At 36.4% G+C, this 12,772-nt stretch overlaps 1 protein-coding gene and 1 non-coding gene across 2 annotated transcripts; one reads left to right on the top strand and one right to left on the bottom strand.

The window, feature by feature from the left end:
• The first annotated feature begins 5,446 nt into the window (after positions 1-5,446).
• LOC108670587 (glutathione S-transferase D1) lies at positions 5,447-11,723 on the top strand. The gene is made up of 4 exons (XM_018158051.2): positions 5,447-5,618; positions 10,271-10,482; positions 10,729-10,870; positions 11,096-11,723. The coding sequence occupies exons 2-4, from the start codon at positions 10,283-10,285 to the stop codon at positions 11,423-11,425; spliced, it is 672 nt and encodes a 223-aa protein (XP_018013540.1). The 5' UTR covers positions 5,447-5,618; positions 10,271-10,282; the 3' UTR covers positions 11,426-11,723.
• Positions 7,810-7,881, bottom strand: Trnap-cgg. Its single transcript has one exon. It is a non-coding gene; the product is annotated as a tRNA-Pro (tRNA).
• Positions 11,724-12,772: the final 1,049 nt, after the last annotated feature.

The following is a 12,772-nucleotide window of genomic DNA, read 5'->3' as shown; positions in this document are numbered from 1 at the left end:
TTTTCCGTGTACATGACGTACAGTAAAGTTGACTGACTGACAATACCTTCCACAAGATTCCAATAAAAGCGTGTTGAAATTTCAACATAAATCGTTCAAGCATCATTAATAAGAATGACTACGCAGATTCCTCGAAGGCCAAGAATGGGAATGAAAAATTCTCATGTCATAACTACCGGTTGATATAGCGGCATTATAGCCGAACAAAGATGGCGAATACCAATCGCAATAACTTGTTGAGAACCTCGGCTTAGTGCATGACCGATACTGCAGAGCAGCAGCATGGCAAACATTCTGCAAGAATTTTAGTGCAGTTATGACAATTTTAGCACAAATATGCTGATTACAATGTAATGATGTAGATTGCATGTAGCGCAATGCTAGAGATTACTATGAAACCATGGAGATTGAAGAACTTGCAATCACGAAGGTTGCAGAGAAGTGATAGTTCACGCTGTGTCAATGTTATCAGCGCTAGTTTAGAACTCGCTCCCTTGTAAACAGATCGTATGCAGAGTGTTTGCATTGTTATCTAAAAATTCAATGCGATTTCATGTCTTACTTTGTGTTTTGTATTAGTGAATATTCAATCTTGTTATATCCCAAATACAGAACTAGTTTTGATGTTCCTTTTTGGAAGTGTTCGATATTTGTTTGGCAAATAACAGATTTATGTACAGGAAAAAAATAATCGTGCATATACATATGACCTATCATAAAAAAAACGTATATTGGTGTCACGTACTTATGTATCTTTTATCGATATAAAAAAATAACGGGTGAACAAGATCGATAATTGCCTGCCATCATCTGAGGTTGACTAAAAATTTAAAAGCAAAGAATAGTCCATCTACGAACTGACGATGGAGCTGGACTCCGAAACGTTTTCTATAAAGATATGAATTTTTGTGGACTATTTTTTGCTTTTAAATTTTTAGTCAACTTGCGTTTTAAGCAAATAAGTGACATTAATACTTTAATACATCTGAGGTTGACTATAGAAGAAATTTTCATTCGATTGATTAATTAATAATAATTAATGCTCGTGCTGCTTATCATGATCATGGGAAGGCCGCCGGTTTTATAGGTCGTTCCGGTTTTATATCGGTCAAGCACACCGCCGTTTTTATCGATCAAGCACACAAATATGTCGACTACAATAACTAAGCCAGGGATTTGATTAAAACTGGTTTATCTTCTGTAATTACTGGACACGTCTGGTTTTTCCAAGGCGGCTGATAACAAATATTCTAATTTAACGCTTGTCTCCGTGTGCGTTGCAATTGAGAGCGCATGGCTTCCCAGCATAAAAATAAACGCAATTGTAACTTTCATTGAAAAACCGAAATCAACTTCAGTTTCAACTTTAACTTCAACTTTTAATTTTTAGTACCACACGAATGCATGTGAATTAAATTGTCTTGTGTAGACCATTTTCAACTAAAACTGCAACAACTGCACTATTGCATCTCTTAAACTAACACTGAAACTAAAACAACGGAAGTTCGAGTTAAACCGTAACTCCATGCATAACAATTCACAGGGTGCGTATCACCGGCCCAGTTATAACACTAGCACGTAATTAAAAACAGCACGTCCAAAAAAACTGGTATTGCTTCTTTAACTTTCATTGAAAAATAACGTTATCTCGAGACTTTCGTCGATCCAAATGCGCAGTGCAGACTTCACTGAAGGATAGCGTCGGACAACTGCTCGGCGCAGATTTCTCCGAAGGATAGCGTCGGACAACTGTTCCGCGCAGATTTCTCCGAAGGATAGCGTCGGACAACTGCTCCGCGCAGACTTCTCTGAAGGACTGCACTGCCAATTTCACCGTCCCACTGGCGGACTTGTAAGCCAATTGGCAGACCTTGAGAGTCATCACCATTCCCCCGACAGCTCGGCCTGCTATTCGAATGTCTCAATCAGTGCCAATTGGGTCCATAAAAGGCCAGATTGTGCTTCTTATAACAGCATAATTCATCTTAATGAGATCCTTGACACGCAACTAGAGATCAGAGAGCGACTGCACTTTTTGCACAAACTATTTTTATGTCTCCTCTTCTTCTTCTCTATATGATCGTGGCACAATAATTTCAACATGCGTAATTTTCAAACTAAAAAGTTTTTCATAGCGGATCGAGTCTCATCGTAATGACGCGGTTGATAAAAATTAGACTGGTGACAGTCTTACAGAGCTACAACACTGGTCGATAATAACATCCTATTGGGACAGTCAGCGGATTTCAACCTATGATTTTATACTATTTTTGTACGTTCAGTAATTCGTCACGTTGAGTAACTCAATTCGTAGTATGCATTACATATGTGATGACGCTAAGCTATATGAGACCAGAAATAATTTCGTAAGTAAACGGTTTCAATTTGTTCTAGCCATACTAATTGTTAGTCTATTTTGGCTAGCCATGTATGGCGGCGATTATTATAATGCAAAAATAATAAAATTGAATGCAGGACACAATTTATTTATTATGGTCCAATCCTTGAATTAATGAAAAAATTGTTAAAGGATCGCATGGTAATTCTATTTAAGGCTCTATTTTTTTAGAATTGATCGAAGTTGAAAAGAAACTTATTCAGTTTAGCAGAATCATAGTTTAAAATTTCTAATGTTTTATTATCTGAAATAATAAATGGTTTGATTGTTTACATTCAGATATAATTAATTGAATTTAATTTGCCTCTAGCTAAATGAATGGCACTTCATGAATGTCTCTAATCGACTTTATCAAGGTGCCATTCATTATACCTTCTTTATCAGAAAAATAAATTAATCATTACTTGCCAATACGCCGTAGAAATTCACTGACTTTCAGACTATGTCCCGGATCTCAGTGCTGAATAAATTAGTGCAAATAAAAAGCATTTGTTCTTGGCTTCAATTATTATTGGTGTCATGTACAACGTGTTCGACATTTCCGCAGGATACAAGCATGAGTGCGTCACCCTAGAGTTCATTATGTACTCGTTATTATCACTTTATGTTAATACATTTCTTCACAAGTTACGTTACTGCTATTGCCACGAAACAAATGTTAATTAATAGTGCCACATAATGTTCAATATAGCACGGGATGGTCAATATTTCGGCGTTATAGACTATATATTTTAGCCGAATAGACAATATTTCGATGGGACAAAGGATATTTGGAAGAGATAGACAATATTTCAACGGGATAGACAATATTTCAACGGGATAGACAATATTTTAACGGGATAGACAATATTTTGACGGGATAGACAATATTTTAACAGGATAGACGGTATTTCAACGGGATAAACAATATTTCAACGGGATAGACAATATTTCGACGGGATAGACGGTATTTCAACGGGATAAACAATATTTCGAAGAGATAGACAATATTTTGTTCCATTTGTGTGTTTCAGGAGTCTCAGCAATAGTCTTAGAAATAGCTCAAAATCTCAGAACCTCAAGAATAGCTCAAGAATTCAGCAATAGTCTCGAAAGTATCTCGTTCTGGTTTCGGTGTTTACGTGTTTACCAAGGCTTGGTTTTAATCTGTAATAAAGATAAATCAGAACTCGTTTATCACTTTGGCCAATGGCAAGGACCTATACGATCACCTGGCTGAACAATGCAGGGATGAAGATTGGTTTGTTTTATTTTTGTTGGAATGCGTCCCTAGCAATAGACAATATTTTGACGAGATAGGCAATATTTGACGAGATAGACAATATATGGACGAGATAGACAATATTGACACAAAATCATCAAATTGTAATCTACCTGTTATTGCTTTATATTCAAAGTACTGGTATATCATGAACTGTTCATTAATTTTCATACATATCTGCTAGATTGAAAATATTTGTTTTTATTATAGTCTCGCCAATCGCTGTTTTTAATGTCTTCGAGTCCCGTTTATCAGTTTTATTTTATGATGGAAATCACCATCATGTTGCTGCGAGTATGATGCAAGTCACCATCATGTTGCGGCGAGTATGATGCAAGTCATCATCATGTTGCGGCGAGTATGATGCAAGTCACCNTCATTTGATCAAAGTCTAACTCATTTGATCAAAGTCTCACTCATTTGATCAAAGTCTCACTCATTTGATCAAAGTCTCACTCATTTGATCAAAGTCTCACTCATTTGATCAAAGTCTCACACATTTGATCAAAGTCCCACTCATTTGATCAAAGTCTCACTCATTTGATCAAAGTCTCACTCATTTGATCAAAGTCTCACACATTTGATCAAAGTCCCACTCATTTGATCAAAGTCACATTCATTTGATCAAAGTTCCATTCACTTAAGTCTCACTCATATGATCAAAGTCTCATATTCATTTGATCAAAGTCTCACACATTTGATCAAAGTTCCATACATTTGATCAAAGTCTCATTGATTTCATCAAAGTTCCATTCACTTGATCAATGTCCTATTCATTTAATCAAAGTCTCACACATTCCTCTTAGTGTAGCTGACCAGCTGGAGCGTCCTAACAATTAACTAAGGTGAAGGACAGCGGCTTTAACAACAGCGATAATTTGCGCGGTAGGCAGGATGGCATCTTCAGCGCACCCTTCGTATTCTTTTAATCGCCGGCCAAAATTCCACTAAGAATTTCATTCAAACAATAGCATCATGGCCTTGCATATTACAGTCATCATTTAATTTTATAGCATGATTTTTAATCAATATTTGCGGTAATAACATTTATTTTTTCGCTAGTTGTCATTTTTCAAAAATTTTACGCTAAAATTCATATTAGAAATTTATCAATTTTTATTGCATAATTCAATAATAAGGTAGTTCCTTCTAAACATTGTAATCAACAAAGCAAAAACACGGAAGTGCTAATAACATTCTTTGCATGATTACTTCAAAGCAAAAATTCTTCGGACGATTTGTGTGCAAGGAATTAATTATTCGGTTTTGAAGTTATAATAGAAAATCGTGCAGCTTAACATTCCTGAATACATCAAAATTAAATAATTTTGTAGGTTACGATTCGCAATAAAATGTGATTCCTACACTTATGTGCGCATTATAAAACACAGTACAATTTTAAAAACATTAGCATTTCATATTCTTTGAAAATAAATCTAATAAATTGATTGATGCTCAGTCTCAGATAAAAATGGATAACGAACATTTCAAACGGCCCCGTCATCATTAAGCGAAAACCGATCAAATCATTAAGCGAAAACCGATTTTTCGATCAAATAAAAGGTAAAAACCCGCCATAAACGTGTCGGCTCAACATTAACAGCCCTGAAAATTCCCTTTAAAAGATAAGGAATTTACTTATTTGAACCTGCTAATCGTCCAACATAAATTTCCGGTTCATGAATGCAAGAGATAAGAAGTGGGTCGCTCTGAATAACCGTCTATAATAAAGAGCGCGGTTACAGTATTGGCTTATTCTTTGAGTAACGCTGCTTTTGACAGGTTGTCAAGTGCGAGTGAAATTCTTACATATCAAGTGAGTTTTTATCAAATTTTAATTGAATTATCGAATATTTTTACGAACTATAGTTCAGGAAGATAGAGAGTGCATTTAACAAAGAGGTTAAACTATACATATAACACAACTTCACAGCTTTAGCCGGAGCAACATACGATTTGGTGAGTCCATGAGGTTAGAATTTCAGATTTGTGTATAGTATATATATACTGTTTACACTAACATGCCATGCAAACAATTAATGTAATAAATCTTGAAACGTATATTGGTGAGTTTATTACGAAGAGATGAGGTGCCAATTATCGATCTGATAAAATACAAATCCCTTCCAATAATTTTTGTAGGTACGCGCTGACAAGTAAAATATTTTCAATGCATATGTAACATCAGATGTTATTGATGAATCAAACAATTAAAACGAGAGTTTTTCGAGACGTTACATCCTTATATTAAGAAACGTTTGATTAGATGGAATGGCTATAACATCAAATCAACGCAAGTGGATTAAAACTTTAGCATTTATTTATGGTTTACCTATAATGCTGCCTCTTTCCGCGTTGTGTTAAGCAATCTGGAACACGTTTTGGAGGATTATTATATTATATTTCTCGTTAGCATTATTATTCGTTTGAATCGACAGACATTATACTTGGTTTTCACGAAAGATATACATATTATATTGTAGTGGCGGCATTAGGCCTATTTTAGGGTGCCTTCAGCCGTCTTGAAATATTCCTAAGCCCTAAAATAAATGTATGCTCCTTTATTAAAAATATTAATTTTTAATATGCCGACAAATTCACTCTAATGTGGCCTGAATGTAAGTCAAAAATAAATTTACCCAACCAGAAATATTCAACTTAAATGCGATCATAAATGTTAGGAGGCATGGACCCCTGTCCTTAATATAGTTAAACAAGTTTTTCATTATGTTTATGTGCTTCTGTGTAAGTAACTGTGAAGCTATACTATGATAGCGCTTTAAATAAATAAGAGTTATTCGAGCGCGTTTCCGCAATACACCTCGTGTCGGAACATATATTACCTGGGCGAATAATTAAATGCATAAAGAGGTGCATGCATTACTCATAACGAAACGGAACGAAATAAACAAATTGAAACTTAACTTCAGTTATAATTTACTTCCTCAAAAATTTTCATAGATAAAATGATAACATTCGGAAACTCACAAAAGTTGGGGCGGTTGGATGAAGGTATTCTGTAAACGAGGATTCGAATTAGTGCTTCATGATCCACAGGACTTTAGTCTATCAAAACTAGGATCAGAGAGGGAAGATTCCTAATATAATATGTAAACAGAGCAAAATAATCACAAGAATTTTCTATCTTCAACAAAGCCTATTTTTCCTGCCAGTTGGATGACTGAAAAAGTCATTATGGCGATTGAAATTTTTCAATTAGAAATCAAACCGAAATAGTGGGTAATGTGTTGAAATGATCCTATATATTTCTGGCAGCTAATGGAGAATTTTTAAGCTTTGCGATGATAAAAGCTTGGTGACTATAGTGGCAACTTTAATAGTTGCCACTATATATTTTTTTATTGAAGGAAAGATAACCGGTCGAACCGGATGCCACGATGCATGATAACAAAATGCTGGATCATTGTGCAGAAGATTTATGGCCCTAATATGTACATTTCATTAAAAAGTACACACCTTACAACATAAAACCATAAAACATTGTGTGTCTTAAATGCTTAAACAAAAACCTTTTTATCATGAATTTAAATTACTCGATTTCTGTTACTCACTGGCCACGATTAAATTTTATTCCTTCACGCACAATTCGTTTTGAACTTCTTGTCACTTGTTTTCTGGACTTCCCTAAAATGTTGTATTACAACTTTCATAGGAAGTAAAATCATTTCAAGGATTGTGTTCAGAATTTGTAAAATCCTCGTGAAATCCTATGAAAATGGCTTCCAAATGTGAAGGTCAGGGCGAAGTGTGACTGTATATAAGCTTGTAATAGAAAAATGTTTACTGTTCATATTTAAGTCAATATTCCATTATGATTTAGTTTCTTATTCCCAAAGTGGTAGGCAGAATAAAAACTTGCGGACCATGTAACTTATTTATAAACAGTCATGCTATGTAAATTATACTTTCTTGAAGTAGTTCCTCATTCGTGACCCCACAGACGTCGCTCAATGTTTTCTACGGCCTATAGTGGACTTCGCTGACCTCTGATCACTGTCCCCCAACCTAACATTGAAGCGCGCCTTCCCGTACACACGAGCTTGCTATGCATGTGTAGTAGTGCCTACGGTAGCCATGATAACGGCATACATGACCTAGCGATAAGGTCGCACTTATTCTTAAAAGCGATGGGCTTGTCCGGGAATTGAACCCGGGACCTCTCGCACCCGAAGCGAGAATCATACCCCTAGACCAACAAGCCACGGATATTGAAGAATACACAAATATACATATTTTTGTAAAACATCGTACATTCAAATATGAATTTCTAGTCATATACTGACTTCATGTGCGCCAGTGGATTAATTATTGAAGTTTTATTGAGTAGCTGAAATGAGCCATATCAATTTGCAAGCATTTAAAAATACTTCTGCCGTCACGAGCCGAAGATTGACCTTTAAATCCAGTAAACCATAAATAAAAAAAAAATCAACCAAAAGCCGAACATTAAAGTTTTAAAATAAATTAATTAAATTTGTTCCCAAATTTAATTTATCGCTAGAATTTAATCACCTGTTCTTGAGAAATGCCGAAAGAAAAAACTTGCATTAAAATTTTCTACCGTCGCCCAAGGACTTTCTTGATGTTAACAATTCGTCAACTTGAATTTTGCTTCAAAATCTTCGCACGTAAGATTAGGCGACTATTCTAGTTACATGGAGCCGAATTTCAGTATCAAATAATTGATAATTGTATTAGAAAAACTTATAAACCCACTGCTGATGAAACACGCCATTCATTTACAGATGTTCATTTCCATCTAAATCAAGTCCTAACAAATTATCACTATGCCTCACGATTTACAGACGATCCAAAAATTTCATGTTACCCACACAATCCACCAGAATTCCTCACGGTTTAAGAAACCTAACAGTGAATAACAAAAGCTTTCACTCTCAACAGAAGCCCGCACGATTCACATGAATTTCTCAAGGTTTAGAGAACCTATCCGTGAATAAGAGAAACTTTTGCGATTAACAAAAGCTCGATCGTACACATAAGCATGGTTGAACTAGTAGGGTAACATGGGGCAGCGAGCCCACTGCGGGTCATGGGCCCATAGCGGGTTTCTCGCTAAGTATGGCAGATATTGGTCCGTGTTCTCTACCGCCGGTCGACAGTTTCACTGGGATGAAGTGCACGGATTTACATTTCGCTAAGTGTTTGCGTTATTAATTTATTTGTGAATAACTGTTATAGTCCAGATAAAATTTTTTTTGCTGCTAAATAAAAAATTTTTCGATACCTGTAGATGAAGCTTTTGAAACTAGTGTGAACTATATTTTCAAAGTAATATTTATAGAGATAATTTTGAGATCAAGTTTAGACTATTAGCTTTTAAAATAAAATGTTGACACGATATACATAAATTGAAATGATACCTAGTGAGGCAACGGGCCCACGCGTGTCACGGGGCAAAGCGCCCATGGTGAAGTCTCGTGTTATACATCATTAGATTTCTCTCAATGACCTTTTAAAACTATGATTAGCTTTTTGAATTACAAATTACTCTTCATATTGCATGATTTTTTGATTTGCCGCCTCAAGGCAGCAGGTTTAGTTTCTAAATATGCGTATTTATGACCCCTTAACGAGTTATTGACTCTTGCCTTGCAGAAAATTGATTTCAACCAACACCAATGAGCCAAAAGTTGATGAGTTTTTATGGTGTTGGCTGAAATCACTATTAAGTACGAATTCTCTGCACATAATATCTGGATTATGGACGAAACTGGAATGAAGTTTTTTTTCTGATCAACTAAATATATTTTTTCTAGTCACGGATATATTTTTTCATGTTTAGGACGAATTTTTTATCGCAAAGATATATTTTTCAAGTCAAGGATATATATTTTTATGTCAACAAAATATTTTTCCTCACGTCAGTGATAGATTTTTTAAGCCAAGAGTATATTTTTTCAAGTTAAGTATATGATTTTTTGAGTTGTTAATAAATGAGTGAATGTCATATTTTTTATTACATTTTCTTATTTTTAGCTGTAAAGTGTTTTTTTCATTTTTAAACGAAAAATATGCATTTGTGGTAAAGGGACCAAGTGTGGGCGCCTTGCCCCAAGCCCATGGGCCCGTAACCCCAGGGGTGTGGCAATGGGCCCATTTTGACACTTTTTACAAAATAGTGTTTCATTAAAAATTGAATAAACATATAGGCGTCTAATTCACATCATACATTCCTCATTAGTTGTACCTTTAAACAAAATAAAGAACCAGCTCTTATCAATTAGAACTTCATCAAAAATTTAGTTTAAAAAAAGGGGGGCGCGCTGCCCCATGTTGCCCTATAAGGTTGACCCATGGGAAGCTCATTTTTGCGCATGTAGCTTGTTGTTCGTCGGTGACGTCACTGATCTCAGTGACGTCTCGGGCATTAACCAATCACCGAAATGCGTTCAAACCAGTCAACCAATCCGTCATGGAAATGACGGGATTGTTTACAGTTCTCGATCTCAGTGACGTAACAGGAAAGCTAAACTGAAAGACGGAAATCCTCGTGGGTCAATCTTATATAGTTCAACCATGATAGTTCAAAGGCTCCCTACGATTTTTTAAACAATATATTTAATTTCCAGACCGTAGCCGCGATGTCGTTGGACTTGTACTACTGCAGCACCATCCCCGGTTGCCGGGCTGTGCTCATGGTTGGAGAGGCTTTGGGGCTCACATTCAACCTACATCCTTTGGATGTACACAATAAAGAACATCTTCGTCAGGAGTTCATTGAGGTCAACCCTCTGAAGACTGTTCCTTTACTGAAACACGAAGGACTAGTGTTGTTTGAAAGGTGAGTGCGAAGAGCTGGTGCACTTAGAAGAAAGATTGATAGCTCTTGTAGATCTTGTTTCGGATATAAAAAATTCTATCGCTTAAAATAATTGCCTAAAATAAGAATAATAGTTACGCAAATTTACGATGTTAATTGCGGTACCCAGTCGCGTAATATCCTGTTTACGTCTGCAACATCATTCATTTCCTTCATTAATATTGAATGTGAAAATCTCTTAATATATCTTCATGATTACTCGCTCAGCCACGTCATCTGCACGTACCTCATCAACAAGTTCGGCAAGGACGACTCCCTGTACCCAAAGGATCCTGCCTCGCGTGCCAAGGTCGACCAAATCCTGTACTTCGACAGCGGCACTTTGTACAAGAACCTCATCAACTGCCTTGTGAGTCGCCGGATAGGGATAGGTTACAAATATTTTAATTAAAGATTCGTTGCAGCGAATTGAATTGTCTGTCTAATAAGGTTATGTTAATTGTCTGTTTATTCATAATTAACCTTATGATAAGGACTTAAATCTCAATCAAACTATACCTGCAATTTGTTTCACTGATTCTATATGATAATATACGAACACAGTTACACAAATTGCACACACTACCTTCACCAGGACCCAAAACACCCGAAGTGCGCCTACATTAAGGCAAGAGAATCCTTGTCAGTGATCAACAGACAGCTGGGCCAGACGCCGTACGCAGCTGGTGACCAAATCACTGTAGCAGACTTCGCTCTCGTCGCCACCATCTCCACAGCGGAGGCCGTCCAGCCCGACCTATCCAGGCACCCAAACATCGTAACGTGGTTGCGCAAATGCAAGAGCGTGATCCCGGGGTATGAGCTGCACAATGAGCCTGGAGTGCAGCAGTTCGCTAAACTTTATCATAGCAAGAAACAGAAAGATGGTTCAGAGGTCAATGATAAGAATAAGTCCGGTGTTTAAATAAAGTATTTCTAAAACAGGTTTAGGCTACTCGTATGTATTGGAAACGTGCGCGAACCCATGTTTGTTTCGCTGTATATTTTGTGACAATTTTTGTTTCTTTCGCTATTATTTAATCGGTAATTTAATCGTCAGTATTCAGATTCTAGGATATGATTGAGGTGAAAATATCATTTGTATTTTTAACCGTCCACTAATTATAATCCAGTTGAGCCTAAGTTATTTATTATTGACGGCAAGCCAACTTCTTATGCTTTAAAATTAATAACAGAAACTTTTTTACTATGTTGTCATTTATTCTTAAAAATTGTTATGCTAAGCGTGTAAATAAAATATTTTTTTCGAAACCTTGCCGTTTATTTATCCACGTGAGTTAAATTCTTATCTTGCATAAGATAATTTCCGTTCGAAGAAGATTATCTTTGGGGTTTGAGTTATTCATGGTTTAATTTAGCCGGCTACAATTCCCAACATTTCTTGTAATTCTGTGTGGGCAACCTTCCTCATATCCAAATTTGAAGATTGAAGATAACGCCAGCGCCTATAGTACGGTTCAGAGACAGCCAATAAGTCAGACTCCTTATGATTGCCAACGACGCCACATCTTCACTTTTACGTCCACTTCATCTTCACTATGGAGTGTGAGTTCCAGCGTGCGTCTCGTCTGAGGTGGCGGCCTCGAGGTGTGAGACGATCTGGGGGCGAAGGCATCAGCTCGTCTTCTCACGGAGGACGGGTCTCTGCGAGAGCTAAGAAGACCGGATGCTGCAGGTTGGTTGTCCGTTACTGAGGCTCAGGGTGTTGTGGCGATTAGTAGCTCCGGCCGGTTTCTATTATGGATAACCGGCTCCCCTTCACTACCATCAACCCAAATAATAAAACCTTCCTTGTCTTCCAACTGAATATATTTAATTGGTTAACTGATTAGTTAACCAATTTATTATAGCCTCTTATTTACGATGACCATACATTATAAGAGCAAAGCAGCTAGATCCGTAAATTTAAACGTTTGATGATATTGTGGACCCTACTATTCAGCTTGTAATAACTTTTTATTAGAGAAATTGGTATCGTTTCATTCAAATCAGTTTGCATTTATTTGATAGGATGTCAAATAAATTCACCTGGCTGGCTTGCGCTGGCCAGGAGAAGCTCCTGCTTCCGATTCAAAGGATTTAAACCAAGCAGCAGCTCGAGCAAATTCACTTCATTCGAGTTTTAATACCTTCATATAAAGCTCCACTTCTCTCATTCCGTCCATTCAAGTTAAAAAACTTTGAAGGCGCATAAGAAAGAAGGGACAATTTTTACCTTAAAAGTGTTGGTCATGTCTCATAATTTTTTATT

This window comes from Hyalella azteca, unplaced genomic scaffold, assembly GCF_000764305.2.
Source record: "Hyalella azteca isolate HAZT.00-mixed unplaced genomic scaffold, Hazt_2.0.2 contig11947, whole genome shotgun sequence".
Taxonomy (NCBI): Eukaryota; Metazoa; Arthropoda; class Malacostraca; order Amphipoda; family Hyalellidae; genus Hyalella; species Hyalella azteca.
This window is presented reverse-complemented; position numbering and strand designations above follow the sequence as displayed.

What these genes read in the sequence shown, in the direction of transcription:
- LOC108670587 (XM_018158051.2), top strand. Translation starts at nt 10,283, where the DNA reads ATGTCGTTGGACTTGTACTACTGCAGCACCATCCCCGGTTGCCGGGCT. An exon ending in GGACTAGTGTTGTTTGAAAG is followed by an intron (nt 10,483 to 10,728) that starts GTGAGTGCGAAG and finishes TTACTCGCTCAG; the next exon opens with CCACGTCATCTGCACGTACC. An exon ending in AGAACCTCATCAACTGCCTT is followed by an intron (nt 10,871 to 11,095) that starts GTGAGTCGCCGG and finishes TACCTTCACCAG; the next exon opens with GACCCAAAACACCCGAAGTG.